Source organism: Erigeron canadensis, chromosome 3 (genome assembly GCF_010389155.1).
Source record: "Erigeron canadensis isolate Cc75 chromosome 3, C_canadensis_v1, whole genome shotgun sequence".
In the NCBI taxonomy this organism is placed as follows: Eukaryota; Viridiplantae; Streptophyta; class Magnoliopsida; order Asterales; family Asteraceae; genus Erigeron; species Erigeron canadensis.
Genome location: NC_057763.1, coordinates 42,997,661 through 43,019,211, shown reverse-complemented (window position 1 = coordinate 43,019,211; position 21,551 = coordinate 42,997,661). Strand labels below are relative to the sequence as shown.

At 29.5% G+C, this 21,551-nt stretch overlaps 1 protein-coding gene across 1 annotated transcript; it reads left to right on the top strand.

Annotated features, from left to right (window-relative positions):
* The first annotated feature begins 16,861 nt into the window (after positions 1 to 16,861).
* LOC122593046 (AAA-ATPase At2g46620) lies at positions 16,862 to 18,923 on the top strand. The gene has a single exon (XM_043765388.1). It carries the CDS (start codon positions 17,112 to 17,114, stop codon positions 18,546 to 18,548), a length of 1,437 nt encoding a protein of 478 aa, XP_043621323.1. The 5' UTR covers positions 16,862 to 17,111; the 3' UTR covers positions 18,549 to 18,923.
* The last annotated feature ends 2,628 nt before the right edge of the window (positions 18,924 to 21,551 follow it).

The following is a 21,551-nucleotide window of genomic DNA, read 5'->3' as shown; positions in this document are numbered from 1 at the left end:
AAAAAAAAAATAAAATAATAAATTGTGGATGCCAAATTTTAATTCATTCTTATCTATATTTGGTTGCGTCACATCCATTATACATATGGTCTTACTTTGATCGATTGGGAATACACTGGATCGATTACTGGTTTCCTTTTCATAAAACCTCCTAGTGTCCTACGTATATATTCCTCGATTGTCATTGGACAATTTTATTTCTAGGTAGTTATCAGTCAAAAATAATTAAAAAAAAATAGTTAAATACATTTGTGATTTGTCGATTAAAGATTTCGTCATGTGTCGCTTGAAAAACTCTTCAACTCCGTTTTAGTTTATTAGTAGGTTAATAAATAAATAATATTTATGAATGGGCCATTTCTTCGAATTGTAGCTTTGTTTATGGTCGGCTCTACAATACATATGGCTTAAGCAGTTGCTTTAGGCCTCCACATATTAAGGCCTCGAGATTTTATTTTTCGGGCTTGTGTATCTGTAGTTTTGGACTTATGTTTACGTTTTTTAAACTAGGACCTATAAAAAACGAGAGTTTGAGACCCGAGTAAAACCTTTTAACGATAGGTTAAATAACATATTATACGGTATCAAGTCCGGATAAAGAAGGGGGTTTTGTTAGAGACTTTAGAGAAAAGCCTCCAAAATCTGTTCCGCATAAGGCCACAAAAAAGCTTAAGCCAACACTGCTTTGTTGAGTTACGTTGGGACAATCTATTACGTGTCGATGAGGGCTTTTGTGTATGTCACGCATTTATCTCTGATAGTCTTAACAGAGAAATCATACGAGTACATTTTATTAAAGAGAGAAAATACTCGTGCATTGCGGCAGTGAGATGGTGAGGGTGACAGATCATAGAGTGTAATAGCCAAATGCCTTAACCGTACGGGTTTCGCCCTCGGATTTAAAATTTCGTCGAATGACCTCTCTAATGAAAGAGGATAAAATTTTAAGAACACCCATATAATTTTTATAATTTACGATGTACCATATAAAGAAGAGTTTGAATGAATTAGAAGAATAAAATGATTTATGGATAAGAGAGACCAAAATGAGTGGTTGATATTTGAATACATAGATGCAAATGTTGAAAAATTGAAAAAGATTGATAAAAACAAATGTTTTATAATGTGCTAGAGATAGAGATTATGTCATGGGACTGATCCCCAAACCTAGTCTCGGCCCATAAGTAGTGAAAATGTGACATATTCAAAATTTACCTCATTAATAATAATAGCAAAAATTAAACAAAAATGTATTAAAATATGTATAATTATAAATCAATGGATTAGATAACGTTACATACATGTATTTAAAAAAAATAATTATAAATCAATGGAATAGATAACGTATGAAATCTAGTTTAAGTAAATAACTAGCTAATAAACTCGGGTATTTTAACTAAAACTTTTAAAAGCAAAAAAATTATAAAAAAAAATATATGTAACTTTTGTTATTGACATATCATAACTTGGTTTGGAGATATTAAATTGACTAACATAATTTATATATACGAGAGTTGGTGTCCGCACGTTGCGACGGTTAAACGGTGATAATAATACAAAACAGTGGGGGAATCGATATGTGTGTGTGTAAATATGAAGGATAGAAAGAAGTGACTGTGTATTAGATCTTGGTAAAGTGTTTGTCTGATTGTGTTTAGAGATATAGAATTAGAGGTAACATGTGAATTAGGGGCAATATGAGGATATTGAATAGATTGTTGAATTTCTAAAATAGGGAGGTCAATATAATTTATAAGAGATTATAGATATATGGGTACCTATTGCATTAACAAAACATAAAAATATTTTTAAATAAAAATAGAAATTTAAAATATGTATTTAATGAACAATTTATCTTTAAAAATATTCAATATTAAATATGACATCATAAATAAAATAAAATTTTTTAGAAAAAAATATAAACATGCCACATGTTGTTTTTCTAAAAATAGTTTTGTAAGACAATTTTCTTTTATTATATATAAAGATAAAGATTATCCACAAAGGTTTGTAGAGCTTTTTTCCGTGTATTATTATTATTATTAACCTTAATCTTAACCTTAACCTTAACCTACATCTGATCATCAGGCTATCTCGTAATTAAATTCTAATATTTTTAATTTGATTTACAAACAAACTTTTAAATTTAATCGAGATATTATAGTGTTATAGTAGATCTAAATTTTTAAGATAAAATAAATTCTCAAATATTTCACCATAACATCCTTGCGAGGCAATTCTCTCTAGTTGCCCTAATATGACTACCCTAACATGACTAGTTATGTTAATCTTGGCCCTTGATTTTCATTCAAGCGTCAAAATTTTTTCAACTTGACTCGAATTAGGGAAATAACTTGAAGAAATCCCATTTTTTTTACGTTACTTTTTAGACTTTCATCTTTTAACTTTAGTATTAAATTTTAAACCCTAAAACAAGTTTGAGGCAAAGTTTCAGATCTTAAAACAATAACTCAAACAAATTTAATGACTTAATTATCAAAATGTTACCAACACTAAATATTATCATCATCCCAAAAAACAAGGTCAACATTATGTTCTATAACTTAATAAACTGACATAATAAATAGATGTCTTTATAGTTTATACACCAAGCTATGATGGTATGTTTGTTTGTAAAGGAGCTATTTGAATGGGATTGCAAATTGTACAAACCCGGTATACATATTCATACCTCATTATAATCATTATTAGTACTATGAGATATGAAACATCCAGTGAGAGACGGAGCCAAGATTTCACGTTGAGGAGGGCTTAACCGTATTTCTTTTCAGATCGTTGTATACAATATAATGTGAAAGACATAATGGTTGGCGGGGCTAAGCACCTTCCAGTCCCCCTACTAACTCCACCCCTATACAGTATATAAAGTAGACCATGAATGCGTTTTGAATTAAAAACATAAACGCCAAATGACATAGTCCATATGAAATAAATGCCAAATGACATAGTCGATTTCAGGCCTTGTATCTTTGTATATGCTTGAGAACAGAAACTGCTCTTTATCTGTTTCTTCCAATGTATTTTACTTCATCATTGTTTCTTCCAATGTATTTTACTTCATCATTTATGATTCATATGAATATGAATTCATAAAAATTGGTGAAAACAAAAACTCATCATTGGGTGTTAGGTATCCCTGTCATTTATCATTATTGTAATGTTTTTGTGCTTCTCAACCTTTTCTAAGTGTATTTCTTAAAATAAAAATGAAGATGATAATTTGAAAAGATGAATTCGTATTTTTTTTCTTTTGTTGTAAAAAAGTTCCATCTTAATAGTTGAAGGGAATATTCGAACCATTCATGTCCATTACAACATTCCCCTTTGGCAAGATTAAAACTTTAAAAGTATGGATTAAATGTGGACAGTTTAAAAGGAAAGTTGCTGACATATTTATATTCACCTTCTCTTATGTTAATGTTCCAAAAAAAAAAAACTTTCTCATATAGGAACCTTTATTTTGAGAATTTTATCATTTTAAAAGTCATGAGAACTTTTAAATTATTTAATAAACTAGCTAAAGAATTCGGGTTAAACCCGGGTTATTTAATAAAGATTTTGAATAATGAGAAAGAATGATAATGGTTATATATATTCATAAAATAATGAATTGTGAATTAATTGGTTTAGTTTGTCATATTGATAAAAAAAATATACTTTAAGAATATGTATAACGATATTTATTAAACTATATGATAAGAATTTAAAAAGTGTATAATAAATTAAGTACTTTAGGTTTAATGTTATAATGATGTCAAAAATTATTTAGTGAAAATGGAAATAAATCTTTTAAAAAAATTTAAAGTTATCAAGTAAGATATCTAGACAAAATGATGATGTAAGCAAAATCTTCTTTTATTATATATAGAGATAGAGATTACATGCTTATAAAGTTCATTTACATGTAAAACATTATGTGTATATATATATATCGTAAAACAAAACTTTTTTCAGAACCTTATATATAATTATTTGTTCACGTGAATAGAAGCGTGAACAATTAGTTCACAACAAGGCTATTTTAAAGTTTTAAAAATAAAATTATTCTACAACATAGTGATAACATACATTTTAATGTTTCACATATGAATATGTAATCCAATACAAAAATCAAGAGTAATCAAATTTTTGGAAAAAAAAGTTGTTTTTGAAATAAAGATAGTCTTTTCCCATATACAATGAGTACCAATATGTTACCACACACTATACAATTGTTTAAACCATATAATTATTGTATATAAAAAAATGTGTCTAAAATATATAGCTGCTGTATTATATAATTTTTTTTTAAAAAAAAGCTTCAATTATCTGATAATTAAAGATTAAGGGTGTGTTTGTTTAAAAATAACGAGAACTAGAAGTCTAGAACACGTAATTGATAGCTAGATGCCTAGATCTAAAATTTCTAGAGTTAGTGATTATTTATTTAGGATAGAAACTTAAACTTATAATTTTTTTATTATATATAAAATGACATAAAAAGACATATCAATAAACTATGATTGGTAGCTTTTGAAGGTATTTATGTGTTTTAGCATCTAATAAGATTAAGCTAGTTTTCTAAGTTATTTAGGACAACTTATCTTATAAAAGCATATCGTTTAAACACTAAAAAAATTAAAAAATTATTTATTCACACTTACTTTAAAGGAGTGTGAGGAAATTTTTTAATTTATTCACATCTAAAAATGTTTAAAAAATATACACATATAAAAATGTGAAAAAGTTTGAAAGAGAAAATTCACACTTAACAAATGTCAAACATATTCATACTTAAAAGTGTGAAAGTCAAATTGTAACACTTAATTTATCCACAATTTTATTATGTGAAGAAATTTGATGTTACAAATTAATCTTTACACTTCTAAGTATGAACAATTGATATAATTTTACACATTTGAAATTGTGAACTTTGTTTCTCACATATATAAGTGTGAAAAAGTTATGATTTTTTAAATTTATTCACACTTTTAAATATGAATATTATTTAAACATTTTTAAGTGTGAACAAATTAATAAATTTTTTCAGACTTTTTATAATCAAATGTGAATATAACAAGCTATGATCAACACAGCAAAGTTGAAAGCTTAATTTTTCTTTTATTATTTAAAAAGGCTTAATGTAAAATAAGCGTTTTACAAGTCACAAGCCTACAAGGCTATAACAAACGTAACCATATATGGGTACAATTTTTTGAACTACTGTACTCCGTATATAAGAACGCTTTAACAATTTAACGCTATCTTAAACATCCACAATGAAATAAACAAATCAATACAACGTTATGGGTCGTTGATTCCAGTAAGGAAAGCTGTTGGAATATTTTAACAACAGTTATAAAGCAGATTATCCCTTCACCAATCACCACTCATTCACCAAAAGTCTTGTTTTTGTCTACCATAAACCAACTCGTACCATCCACATATATTGTTTTAATTTAACAACAATTTTAAAGTTAACTGATCATACTTTCAAAGCCGATCGTTTATTTTAATAAAAGGCTACTAGAATCAAATAGCAATTCTCCATAAGTAACCAAACGTTAATTTAATTAACAAACTATATAAAAAAGTAGTCGTAGTTCTTTCTTTGATTCGTAGAACTAATGTGTACAAAAGACTTGAATATGGTACATATAATCTAATACTATCTTATAAATTATTTTGCTCTTTTTTAAAAAAAAGATGATTTGAATTACTCAAATTATCCATATTCTTTATTCACTAATTTAAACATTTCTACATAATATACCTATAATAACCTTAAATCTCAATCACTCATTTTTTTTCCCTCTTCTCAAATCTCAACCACTCATTTTTTTCTCTCTCGTCTATAGATCATTTTATTCCTCTAATAATTCATTCAAAATCTTTTATTTCAAAAACCGTATATCGATAAATTAAAAAAATTTAATGTTCTTTCATTAGAAATGTCATAGTATATCGACGAATTTTTAAATCCGAGGGTGGAGCCCATACGACTAAGGCATTTGGCTATCATACTCTATGACTTGACCTATCACCCCACCATCTCACCGCCGCAGAACATTTTCTCTCGTAATATATAATACATGAGTACATGACCATGTATCGGTTGTTCGCCAACGTTTGGTAGATGGGATAGGATTGTAGTTAATTATATAGGCCGGATACGTATGTAAATTTAAATTAAATTCGATAGATGGGTTGCAATGCTCAAAAAAAGATAGATGGGTTGCAGATTTAATTTGTATCTGTTAAGAATAGCTAAAAGAAATGATTCGATCGAACAACTTCAATACACACAAAAAGAAGTTTCTGAGTTGTGGTAATCCATCAAAAACAAAATTGATATCACGGTCGACCCCAAAATTGTTGTCGCGTATAGTCAGTCCTTCATAATCTTGAATGTGTCTTGATTATTATTGATAGAAACTTAGAAGGATCTTTAATAATATCTAATATAGCAACCGTTCAGAAAATAAATTAATACGAGTAATAATTACTTATGAGTACTATACATATATTCCTCTTTGCCATAAACTTATACGTACACGGTATGTAATATTAGTAGCTCGGAAATCACACATTCTTAATTATATGTTTCTTTTTTTCTCTTTTACCACACCAGGTTTAATACAAAAGGTTAAATATATTAAGCACCATTATAGCTCATTGGTTGAGCACCGGCTTTATATGCTGGAGGTCTTGAATTCGAGATATGAGAATGACATTTAAAAGGAATTTCACAAATAAAGTTCTTCATTGAAGCAGATTTGATTCCTGCAGAGGGGTCAACGTTTTATCCCAATAAAATGTCGTGTCTTCGGACGGTTTAGTTGGGGGTTTCTCCTCCTACTAGATATTGAGAGTGAGGGGGCTTTCTAGCGGACCCGGTTTAGACAACGTAAGCTAGATCCTTGTTGTGAGTAAATAATCCACACCTTTAAATGTAATCTCTCCGTACTTCCTTCCCTTGCTATTTTGGTTGATCATCTATCTATAATATAACTAAAATAGGAGGTTGGGTTTACATTTGGCACCCTTAAGTTTTCTTTTTTAAGTCTAGTACTCTCTCCTAATTACTCTAAAATTTATATTAATATTTGTAGAAAAAGTCTCATTAATTTATATTTTTTTTGTTTTTCATCAATAGTTTACACTTTTTAGCCTGAATACTTAATTTATATTTATTTTTAGTCATCAACTTGAGAAGATTTTAATTATTTAATTAATTAAAAAGGTTTCAACATATAAAGTATTGTGTAAAAAAAGTTATTTCAAAAGATGAAATACAATATATGTATTCAATGTAATTTTGACTTTTCTTGACTTTTTATCTTATAAATAAATATTGATTTACACATATAGATATCAATATCGACAACATGACCAAAGATAAATATTATAAGTAAATATTATAAATTTATACTATAACTAAAAGAGGAAGTTTGGAGTACACGTGACACCTCTTACAGCTCTTTTTAAGCTTAAAGATCTTTCCTAATTACTCCATAACTCTTCTTTTTTCTAGATTTTTTTATTTGTTAATTAAATAGATAATTATATTTAAAACACTATCATAAATCTTTTTCTATCAAAACAAATACTTTTAGATTTTAAGGATATATAATATTTTTAAAACTCTTCCAATAAATAAATTATTATACATACAAGCTAAATTTTTATTAAATATCCTCATTTGTATTACTCTTTTCATTCCTATCTTTAATAAACAAATCAAGTTAAGTAAATTTCTTAACAAAAGAAATATACATTTATTTTATCACTTTAATTTTATTTTTGGTCACTACAAAAAAAATATCGATTAGTGACCATTTTGCTTAATGACAATTAAAATTTAGCCACTAATAACCTTATTTAGTTACCATTGTAAAAAATGGTCACTAAACAAAAATAGTGGCCAAAAAATAACATTTTTTTGTCTCTAAACAAAATTAGTGACGGACTTTTAGTCACGAAAAATGACCACTCAAAATTTGGTAACTAACCACAATAGTGACCAGATTTTGATTGTTAGTGACGAAAATTTAGTCACTAAAATTAACTAGTGACCAAATATTTTCCGTCACTAATCGACATTTTTCTTGTAGTGGGTATTTTGTTCGTGTTTATTTATTATTTGATATTTGTTACGTTATTGTTATTTTTCATTTATTTTAATTTAGTTTGTTTTCAATTATAGTTTGATTATGATTTCTTCTCCTACTACAAAAAGGTTTATTATTTTAAATTTGTTTTGTTCATATTTTGTTATTTTTTACATGTTTTGTTATTTATTATTTTGATATTTACCTTTGATATAAATATATATATATATACAAGTTTTTTACCCGCACGATGTGCGGATATTAAATTTATTTTTTAAAAGTTTTAATATTGACATTGAAATCAATAATATATATAATGTTCATAACCCGTAACTTCAATAAATCAAATTGTGATATCATTATCTAGTTAAAAATATTTAAATTCCTATAATGAAACGATTTTGATAATATACGATTTGATTAAATGAATCCAAGATCAAAAAAGTTAGATAAAGAATATTGCCTTTACAGGGAAAAAAAAAAGATACATAGAAAATTTAAACTCATATTTAAGTTTATACGGTTTTAGTTTTTTTTTTGCATATGGGATTTGTTTCTTAAATATAAGGGATTTGGTTTCTTAAGTTTGTGTATAAATATCTTTTTTATTTAATATTTAATGGATAAATATTGTCAAAAAAATGTGATAATGACACATAGGATAAAAACCTATGTGGCAAATTTTAAAAATAGCTTTATTTTGAGAAGGACTTTAAAAGGTTAGGATTCTTATTGTTTTAATATATATATATATATATATATATATATATATATATATTGAGACATATTAAAACTATCCGTCTATTGGACAGACTTGAAGACTAGTTAAATTATAGAACGCAAGCATTGTATTGTAGTGATGTAGTCTAATTAAGGAGCTAAAAACATGAGAAGTTCGATACTCAATATTTTTTTCTTTTATAACAACATTCATTAAAAACATCTATATCTATAATTTTTTTACAAAACAAACTCCCTCTCCCCCTCCTTAATTTTAATAACCTGAAATGACACATTTATCCTCCATCTTAATACATCTTTATCTCTGTTTTATAGACTGTGACTAAAATGCCTTTAAAAAAAAATTAACATCTATCTCCCTCACACACAGAAACACATAGCAAAAACTCTAACTCAAAATTCTACCCCCTCCTCCCCCCATTTATATTTCACGCAACAATTCATCACATCTCCGACCGCAATGAAATTACCTTTACGTTAATAACCACACCATCACCGTCGTCATTACCGCCGCTGTATTGCGCGGACACCAATTAGTATAAGCAAAACATCAAAAGTTGCAGCTTGCTAACATATATCACATCACGTTCGGTTCGTAAAAGTAATTAAGAAACTTCGTATATATAATGTTGTGTTATCAAAATTTAGTTGTTCATATTATGTAAATGGGAAATGATATATCTTCCAAATGCCCAAATTTTTCCTATAATGTTCTTAAGAAAATACTTTTAATATTTCCATATCCTTCTAATTCAAAAAAGCATCATCTATAGTTCAATTCAATCCACGAATAATCATTTAATGTTTGGTTTATCATGATTCATGACCCATGATGGAACCATGTTGTCTAAAAATTGATACGAGCTTAAAGGAATCATATCACTCAATTTTTAACTTTTTCAAACAACGTCGTAAAAGTAGATGCGAAAAAGTGATACAGATCGAAAAGGTCAATTTATTCACTTATTTTTCATCATAACTATTTTAAAACCTAGCTTACTTTAGATTACATGAAAAATATAGTTATGCTCCGTACTATAATCATCAAAAGTTATATTTAAACAGTAATACTCGTAATTTTTAAATCAAATCTCACCTTAAATTAAGAACAAATAAAAGTATGATCTATTTCATAATTGTCGATGTACTTAACAATATTACTCATTTTAATTGTCTCAAAAAACAAACGTCCACCTAAAAAATATATATATATAAAATATTAGATGTTAAATCATGGCATCGTGTAATGATAAAATGACAACGTACTACTTTCGTTATTTGTACAGACGTTTAGAAATTAATTTTCTGAAGTGTATCAATGGTATAATTAAGCTAGTGTTACAAATTATGGAATCAAATGCTTATTTTGAAGCGTATCAAAATGAATAAGGTAGTTGATACTCAGAAGGTACACTTGATCTATTCAAGGCTATTAGGCTAATATGGGAGAGGTAGTATTGACATAATGCTATCTTTGAAGGAATATAAAAACAGAAATTTGTACCAAGTATTTTAATCTTATATATATGTAGCATAGCTCTCATTAATAGACGCTAACGTACAAAGAAATTAAACTAAAAGAATTACAATAAGAAAATAAATTATAACTTCCTTCCTATTCTCACAGCTTAGTAGCCACATCCGAACAAGTAATCTCGCTTTCTTTGTATCACTATAGTTGTATATCTGGATTTAGTAATAAAAATTCCGAATATGCCTATCTAGTAGTCTTGTGATTTATGAAACTTGATCTTGGAAGATAGTAGTACTTTAAACTTTGCAAATATGACATACAGCAGTTTTATTAAAAGACAATAAAGAAATCAACTTGATCTATTTGTTTGAGGCTTGACACGTAAATATATATTCTAGCCAAACGAAACCACATAAATCATATTACACATGTTGCATCTGCCACCGCTCATCAAAAAAATCATAAAACATAGATAACTTGTATCTGATTTAACGAACAACTAAGTTCTTAAAGGAAATAACTGTTGGGTTATATAACTAATTATCACAACAAATTACAAAGCACGCAACGGAAGACAACATCTATGTAGTTTAAATAATTAACCAAAGAATAGCATTTGTACCTTATTATGGCGAGATTGAAGACAAAAACAAGGTTTAACTTAACCTCTCTACGATTGCACACTCAATGGTGGAACGTATGTATGCTAGTACTTGATCACGAACAACCCTTTGTTTAAACCCGAAAACCTAGCTAACCCGAAAACCCTTTTCCTAGCTATGCAAAACCGAAAATCAAAACCTTTGTGGGTTTGATGTTTCGGCCGAGAGAGAGAGGGGAGAAAAGAGAAGAGAAAACCCTATGGATTTTATTGTGTGAAAAACCAATAAACATAGGTTTGTATTTATAGATTTAGGAAACTTAATGACCAAGTCTTGAGGGTTTTTGAGACCCTAGTCGACCGGCCCCCTCCCTAGAACATTCTAGAGGAGTTTCCTAATTGTTTCCTAATTCCAACTCTTCTCCGTTAAGTCCGTTAATTAAGTATCGTTAACTTTTAACTCTTTTAACGAATCTCCGTTATATTTTCGTGATCAAATTAATCAATAAATTACATTTAATATATTAATTAATTTATAGTTACATTCACGTTGAGGTGTGACCCAGTAGGCTTAAATACTTTTCGGACATACGTTCATTTTACGTGATCATATTCCAACAACTCCCACTTGAGCTCGTAACGAATGAAGGTAATAACATTGGTAAGCGTATAGCAACACCCCAATGCTCCCGAAAACATTTAAGTATTGTTTAAATGGTCAAGGCATTTATTATCCCTTTGTTCAAATACCTTTGTTAAATATGAATATGGATCGAGATCATTTCATCATTTAACGATTATGTTTCTCATTTAATAACTAATTAATGATTACCAAATATAATCGAGAACAATCTGGATTTATTTGGGCACGACCATGCAAACATCTTAATTAGTCCTAATGAGGGCGCCAAATAGTATCATATTTCAATTTTCAAATTGAAGGAACAAATCCTATATTGACTACACGTGTCAGTCATCATATTTCACGATGCTTTCTGAAAATAGCCCTTTATCTATCCCCTTATACAGGTGAGTTAGAACTATATCTAGTAAGTGCGATTCATATATGCTGACCTACTTGTGTCTCAAGTCAAAGGATCAATAAAAGTAACCATTTACGAATTTCACTTAATGACGATGATCCATAAAGTGATAATTCGTTAGTGGGGTAGTCCGATATGCATCTGCTATGGATATCATGTGAGTTTGGTGGGATCCATCCATTACATATTCCAAGAATATAACCAATCACTTACATTTGTCTTCGTTTAATTATATTCCCATATAATTAATCGACAATAGACAATTTAGAATATTCAGTAATATATAAGATATTAAATGAAATATTCAAGGATTAAACATGCAAATATAGGACACAATTTAATATTGAATGAAATCAAACATATCAAGTACTTTATTTCATTATAGAAAATATAAATTGTTTAACATCCCTTATCCAAACACTGAAACAACAGATTTACATGAAATAACTAGCTAATTTAAGTCCTATGCCATCGGCATGCCTTTCAAGATTGGGCCTAGACAAAGCTTTCGTGAAAGGATCAGCTAAGTTAAAATCTGTGTGAACTTTGAGTAAATTGATCTCTCCTAGTTCGATCTGCTCTCGAACATAGTGATATCGTCTAGCATAATGTCTGGCACCTTTCTGAACTCCGGGTTCGTTGGCAATGATTAATGCACCGGAATTATCACAGTACAAATCAGTGGGTAATTCATTTGAGGGGATCACGTCGAGCCCGCTAATGAACTTCCTTATCCAGACTGCTTCTATTGCGGCTTCTAAGGCGACAATGTACTCAGACTCTGTTGCAGACATGGCGACTGTGGTTTGCTTCTTGCTTTTCCAGTCCACAGCTCCTCCGTTTAAAACGAAGACGAATCCTGATTGAGACTTCGTGTCATCTTTATCAGTTTGAAATCCAGCATCACAGTATCCGGTCACTTTGAGCTCTAAGTCTGGATTTCCTCCATACACCAAGAATATATCTTTAGTAGCTCGTAGGTACTTCAGAATATTTTTAACAGCAATCCAATGGCTTTCACCGGGATTCTGTTGATATCGACTTACGATGTTTTGCGCGAACGCCACATCGGGTCTAGTGCATCTAACCGCATACATAATAGATCCTACAGCCGAAGCATAAGGAATTCTACTCATGCGCTCTACCTCATTAGGCGTAGAAGCACCTTGTTTGACAGATAAACTAAGTTTTTCTTGCATAGGTATAGACCCACGCTTAGAGTTCTCCATCTTGAATCGCTTCAAGATCTTATCAATATAAGCACTCTGACTTAGTCCAATTAATCGCCTTGATCTATCTCGATAGATTTTGATTCCAAGAATGAATGTCGCTTCTCCTAAATCTTTCATGGCAAAACACTTTCCAAGATGGGATTTAACATCTTGCAACATTGGAACGTGTTTTCCTATGATTAATATGTCATCGACATACAAGACAAGGAAAGTAACATTACTCCCACTAGCTTTGCGATATACACATGGCTCATCGGGATTTTAAACGAAACCAAACTTTTTGATTTCTTCATCAAACCGTTTATTCCAACTTCTTGATGCTTGCTTTAGTCCATAAATGGATCTTTGAAGCTTGCATACTTTGCTTTAGATTTTCGTGATCAAATTAATTAATAAATTACATTTAATATAATAATTAATTTATAGTTACATTCACGTTGAGGTGTGACCCCGTAGGCTTAAATACTTTTCGAACATACGTTCATTTTACATGATTATATTACAACAATAACTTGTTGGCATTTCTATTTTAGAAAATTAGACAAAATATCCAAAATTCCTCTCCCTAACTTTTATTGATGGATCATAATTTTATAAAAGTTTGTTTGTATTTTATTTGTCACTCTATCAGTGTCTACATTTTAATATTATTGGATCAAATCTTATATATGTAATAATGTCATTTTGTAATATTATGTTTGTAAATAATTTATAAACGTGTTGCATTGCTCAAAATCTTAACCTTAACTAAAATACTATCAATATATATATATATATAATTACCAAGTTACTCGGGTAATATGGTGGAACGATGGTGACTGAGGAGAGATATGAGAGGTGAATAACGACTGTTGGTGGTGATGGAGATGGAGTGTGATCGCATAGAACATTTGTAGACATTTTAGGTATGAGGGATAGATGATGTATTACTCGTATAACTTAGTTTTAAAAATAATTAACGTTTCAAATTACATATAACTTATTTTAATTTTTCATTAAAAATAAATTACTATATTTTATATTTTCAGAAAGAAAAAAATTAGATCATTAACCATTGGTTTTATTCTTGGAAATATGGTGTATATGTAAATTGACAAAGTCTTAAATTTTAATTAATCTTTCTTCTCTTGGAGCAAATTGTATGGTATAATGCCCGTCTGTTGTGATGTTTGAAACCCCAACTCCTAGCTTAACTTATTTCAAATGATTTAATATGACAGGTGGACCATATACAACTTGATACGTCGATTAAACTCAAGTTGATGTTACAAATTACACGAATTGTTTTTTATGATATCTATGACGTCCATATTCTGTGACAAACTAGTGCATATAACATTATATACAAGTTTTTTTCCTTTTTGTTTACTCTTTCTAATTTTCTATCAAGCCGACTTTCTTGTTGAAAGAAAGTTGCAATTTAACCTGCATTTTTTTTCTTGTTCAGAATATTCCTCGTCTCATTCATGTTAGTGATTTGTTAATTTACTAGAGGACTAAACTCAACTACTGGTTAAAAAGTGCGATATACAGTGGCGGAGTCAGGATTCCTATTATGGGGTCGCCGAACAGTTTTTTTAATACTAATAATTGTAAAGTTAAACTACAATATTTATTACACCCGTCTGGGGTTGTCAATAACCTTAAAACTGAATAATTACTTATAAATAATATTAAAAATTTAAAGTTTTATAATATTTATGGGTTGTCATGGCCACCACAAAACTCCTCCACCGGATATACATGCAAATTGATTAGATTTTACTTACAAATAGCGGGTCAAGGACTCAAGGGACACCACCACCATAGCTTTTAACCACATCAGTTAACCACTCAAAACTATTAAAATAATTTCTATGATAAAGTAATGTTTGATTAGAAAACTCAGTATTAAAGAAACATTTTCGGGACAAAATTAATAACACAAACCTCATATTATGAGTGTATATATATTATAACAAGAAATATATACATCAAAAAAAGAAAGTTTTTTCTAGGCTAAGGATTACCATGTGGTGTCTAGTCATTTTTAATTAATTGTAACGGTTTAATCTTACTTTTTCCATAAACATATGTACTTACAAATTACAACAAAATTCAAACTTGAAATGTCTTTTAAAAAAATTAAGAATTATTTTTTGTAAACCAATTGTGTAATTTATTTATTCTACGTACATAAATACGTTTAAGTTTTAGTAAAACAAATTTTAATGTAAAACAAATTAAACAATTTTTTTTAATCATAGAAATTTATATATATGTATTAGTATATATATTTATGTTTTAAATCTGTATGTATATTTTTATTAGTTAATCATCCCGGGTTTAACCCATGTTAAAGTATAAACGTTTTGCAAATAAACTGAATAATACCGGGGTAGCTTTAAAATATGTTGTCATATTAAAATATATAATAACAACGTTAAATAAGTTGAAAAGTTGTAACAAGTTATTATGTAAAAAAGGAAACTAAACGGAAACAAAAGTTATGTAGTTGTGGACACACGTTAAATTACATATGATTGGTAAAAACAAAAAAGTAAAACCGTTATCCGGAAAGACGCCATAATTTTCGGCCTATTATAACGACAAATTAAGGTAATTAAAATCTTACATAATAATATGAACATTTAAATTAATAAAATATAATAACGATGTCATAATTAAATTAAAAAGATATGTCAGGGAACCATACAAGATAATTTTTAAAGAATCTTATGTCATCCCAATTTTTTATGATCAAATGATAAAGATCTTAACTGGGGTAACTCATCAACTTTTAGATTGTGAACTAGATTTTAGACCCATGTCTAACATTGGACACGGGGTTTACGATATAATCAATATTAGATCGTTATATATTTAGTTCATAATAGCTTATAATTTTGAGATATAAGATTGTAAGTGTTATACTTTGTAAATTGTAGTACAATAATCACATATAAAATATAAATATACTTGTGATCCTGTATTTAACATTCAAGTATATGTATTTGATCATGATGCAGGACATAACACGAATAGGTATATTTTCAATCACCTGTCTTATGATAATTAGATAACAATTAGGATTATTTTCATATTCTTTGATTACAATTAAAACTCTTGATTTGAGTGACAATTATAACTTTAAAAAGCTAAATATATAAATATTGTCGTTCTAAAAAAAATTTATCATGTTGATTATTAAAAATAAATATATATACAAAAAAACTTCTCAAGTTGATGGTTAAAAATATATATAAGTTGAATTTTCAGGGCTCAAAAATATAAATTATTGATGGAAAACAAAAAAGTGTAAATTAATGAGACTTTTTTTTTACAAATTAATATAATAATATATTTGGATAATGATTATTAGGATTTTTAATTTATAGTTGATCTAAATAATGACATAAGCGAGAGTCAATTTGATAAAATTAAGCAATTTGATTGGTTAATAATTTATTAATCCAACTGTATATTAAGATTTAAGACTAAGATAAGATAACATCCTTTTTAAAACATTGGAGTTAATATTACATGATTTTAGAATAAAAATCTAAGTATTAAAATAAAAAGAATAAAAATAATCACAAGGCACCTTTTCATCCTCGTTTCTAAATTTATTTTAGAAGTCTAAACTACCCCTTGAATTAGAATTTTGCAGTCCATATCTAATCCCCCTTTACTCGTAACTTACACGGATTGCTACTGACTTATTCCCCCGCACTCGTATTTTATTCTAATTCTAATTCTAATTCTCCTCCCCATTAGTTTTTTTTTTCTCCATTCATATCTCTACACAGCGTCCGCCGTCCTCTTCCACCACCACTCCAATTCTTATACTTACAAACATCCTTAAAAACATGCCTATAATATTCTTCATTTTAACCAATTTCCTGTAAAAAAAAACTTATTATTAATCTTATGGGGTTTTTGATACTGGTGTTTGTTATCATTTTTTTGTTAATATTTATAAGATTATTTTTATATCGAACGACTTTGATATACTGGGTTAAGAAATGGGGACATTGGATTGAAGACCGAATTCATGTCCATCAATCTTTAAAAGTCCCAGAACTCACAGAAAACAATCAGGAAAACTTATTCTACAGGAAAATACATACATACCTGAATTCTCTATCGACAATTGAAGATTCCGATTTCACAAATTTGATCTCCGGGAAGAAACAAAACGGTGTCGTTTTGTGTCTCGATGATAATCAAATCATTCAGGACACCTTTCTCGGCGCCCGTCTTTCCTGGACGAACAAAGTCGATAATATCAATCAGAAGAAGACATTTATTCTCAAGTTGAAGAAAAAAGACAAAAGGCGTATTTTACAGTCTTATATTCAACATATTCACAGAGCATGTGAAGATATTGAAACAAGATGTAAAGAGATTAGGCTATACATGAACACCACGACGTCGTCGTATCGCTGGAAATCCGTTCCGTTATCGCATCCGGCGACTCTGGAAACAATAGCGATGGATTCGGATCTGAAGAAAAAAGTTAAATCCGATTTAGAATCCTTTCTCAAATCCAAACAGTATTATCACAGATTAGGCCGTGTTTGGAAACGGAGTTATCTGTTGTACGGACCGTCAGGAACCGGCAAATCAAGTTTCATCGCAGCGATTGCCAAACACTTGTCTTACAATATTTACGATATCGATTTATCGAAAGTCGTAACCGATTCTGATTTGAAAATGCTTTTGTTACAAACAACAAGCAAGTCGATAATAGTCGTTGAAGATTTGGATCGGTTTATTACGTCATCATCATCGAATTTATCGTTGTCCGGAATTCTGAATTTCATGGACGGAATATTGAATTCGTGTTGCGGCGATGAGAAATTGATGGTTTTCACGATGAATAGTAAGGAAAAAATCGATCCGTCGGTGTTACGTCCCGGAAGAATCGACGTCCATTTATATTTTCCGTTGATAAATTTTAATTCCTTTAAAACGTTAGCTAGTAATTGTTTAGGTGTAAAGGATCATAAGCTGTTTCCGCAAGTTGAAGAGATTTTACTCACCGGAGCCACCATGAGTCCCGCGGAGATGAGTGAGATTATGATAAGTAATCGTGGATCGCCTGGCCGAGCTTTGCGGTCGGTTATAACAGCTTTGCAAATTACTGGTAAAAACGGAATGCGGGTGGTTCAAAACGACGGCGTTTTGGGGAATGAGGATACGCAGACGTCTAATGGTAATAATAATATGTTTATGATGGATGGGAATTGCAGTGTGCCTGTTGTGAAAGAGATTCAGAAATTGTATGGATTGTTGAGGATGAAAAGTGGTAAAAAAGTTGGCCCCTCGGATCAGTTTTCCGGGTCGTTGGATCGATCAAGATGATCAAGGTTTACGATTAGGGTAGGTTTTATTTTTTTTTTATCTATGTAAATTGCAGAAATCGTTCATGTGTTCACTAAAATTCGTAAAAAGAAAATGAACGCATGAACGATTTTTGTACTTTAGCGGGGATAACCTGTTATGCATTTTTCGCTATTTAGGTACAAAAATGATTTTGTTATTTTTATGTTTTTAAGTTAATATTTTTATTTGGGAAAAAGTTACATGCACCCTGAAATTATACTGTTACATACTGTAGTAATGTTTTAGTTACGTTTGTATGTTTGGGTGCCAATTGATGTAGGATTGAATGAATATTTATATCTTTTGTATATATGGATGTTTTTTATTGGGATTGAAAATAATTTGAGATTCGAATTAGTACAATCTTTGTGTTCTGGAGGTTGGCAAGTCCATTATTTGGTGCAAGAGAATTGATACCTTAACGACTCTTATTATTGCAGGAGGCAAAAAGAAAAAGCAGTTTAATAGATAGTATTATAAAACGTAGTGATCGAAATCCAAATAATCACATTCGATATTCTAATCCTTTTTAAAACATTTAAAATACGTCATCATTTTCTCTTTTGCCAAAAACAGAACATATTAGTAGTGGATTGTAGGTCATAGAATACGAGGATGGGATATGATTCTCTCCCAATTGATATGATAATATCATGTAGATTAGATGTATGAATGACAAGATATATACACTCAAATGATAATCTTTGTCGTTGTGCCATCTTGCTAGTAATAATAAGTTTATTTAGCATCTACTTTGTGAAAAAATGATAAGAATCTGGAAAAGAGAACAATCATACACAAAATTAAATACAAACTCTGGCAAATGATGCTAAATGTTGGTTGGACAGTGTAGAATAGATGGGAGGTAGTTGGGCAAAGTGTGTTTTAAATTGATGAGATTATGAAATACGAGTAGTAGGTTTGATTTTCGGGTACAATTTTGCCAACTATACAACACAACTCATGAAAGAGAAACCAGATGCCATTGGTAATGGTAGGTATCCCCAACCACATACTAGATACTACATACCATCAAAATCATCATTAAGACGTCAAATTTAAAATAGAAAAGTATGTATGATATATCTACTATTCATCTTTCAGGTTCATTTATTTATTTATCTTTTTATTTTATTTTATAACATTAAGTAACCTCCCTTACCCAAATCCAAATGAAGGGATATATAATAAGAGAAATAAGTTCTCGCACCAGTTATCTTTGGCCCAAGTGGAATCTACAACCAGAAAAGCCAAAATCGAATGTATAACCAGTCATCACTTTTGATAGTTCCACAAAGTTTTACTGGCCAACCTCAACTAGCGAAAATTTTGACAAATTCAACACAATCCGAAAGACTCTAATTCCTCTTTTAAGTATATACATATATTTTATAGTGCATTTGTATATAAGACTATAAGTAGAAGTTTCAAACAAACTAAAAAACAGTATATATATACATAGTATTTGGTTTTTATAAATGGTAACCCTTGAAATTATAGCTAAACTCGTCAAAGAACATCAACAACTAATAAGCATTCCATTGTCGTATCTATAGGAATTGTTGTATTATTAAACAAAAATTATTATCGAATGTGAAAATGTTACTAGTACGTCAATATTACTCAATAACATGATTAAAGCTTAACCATTTGAAGTAATCACAACAATATTAGGGCGCGTTTGGTTCACAGAATGTTTTGGGAAGGAATGAAATTTTTCAAAGGATTTGGAATTTTAAGGAATGGAATTTGACGGAATGTTTTTAATTTTTTTTAAATTCAAGTGATGGAAGGAATGAAATTCCTTCCTCCATCCCCAAGGAATGGAGATTTCATCAAATGATGGAATGTTTACATTCTTATGGAATGAGATTTTCTCTTCTTTGTGCAACCAAACGCACTAAGGAATGGAATTCAATTCTAATTCCATTAAATTCCATCAGATTCTGTAAACCAAACGCGACCTTGCAAAGTTAGAAATACCGTCATATCATATTAGATTTGATTGACTACTTGAAATAATGAGTCATACAACAATTGTTGCCACTTGTTGACAAACTAATAAGAATTTATCACCTCTTTGACATATTATATATCAAAAAGTCAATATTATTATATAGCAATAGCCACGATTCACAAGGTTTAAAGTTCAACATTGCGGCCGTTTGCTTCAAGGAATCCGGGTCAACCGTTGTCGGGAGAAAACGCCGGTTTTCAGTTATTATTACGTTGCAAAGTTATTACTACCACTCAGTAATACTCGTTTATTGCATTTATGCATAATTTAAAATTTAAATTTCGATTTTAAGTCGCATGATACATAATAATAAGTTTTGATTTTTTTTTTGTTGTTTTTTTTTTAACAGCAATTAAAAAGTTATTAACTTAAAAGATAGTCAGAAACTAGCAAGTACAAAGCACGATCCGACAAACAAACAATGGAAAAAAAGAACATACTAAGTTCTTACAGTACAAGACAAATAAGCAACATACCGACAGCTACTAAAAACATAAAAAAGATCCCAAAACAGCGCCAAAAGAATGACCAACCATGAGCAAAACCGAACACCCGTTGCATCATACCACAAATACAAAGGTATCTAACCGGCATCCTTTGTTCTTCTCTTTAATTCACTACGTAGGAGAACAATATCCTTTACACTCCCATAATATCTCCAAATCTTAAAATCGTTAGGAAAATAATCTTTCCACGTATGTAGTTGTGCGAGAGAAAACAGACCTTGAACGTTCCTATATGGATCTTTATAGCTCCAACATTTTTCAGAATCTAGCTCATCGGTAATAAGAGTACCAACATAATCGAGCCACGTAGAACAAGACTCTTCAACAACTTTTTGGTTAGTAGCCGGGGGCGTAAGTGGAGACTTAACTTTGGAAAACGAATGTTTACCAATCTGATTTTCCATTTGATTTTGTTTTCCGCTATCAGTAACTTCATTAATAGATTGATCTTGGTTTATT

Excerpts from the sequence above, each read along its gene's own strand:
- LOC122593046 (XM_043765388.1), top strand. The coding sequence starts at position 17,112 with ATGGGGTTTTTGATACTGGTGTTTGTTATCATTTTTTTGTTAATATTT.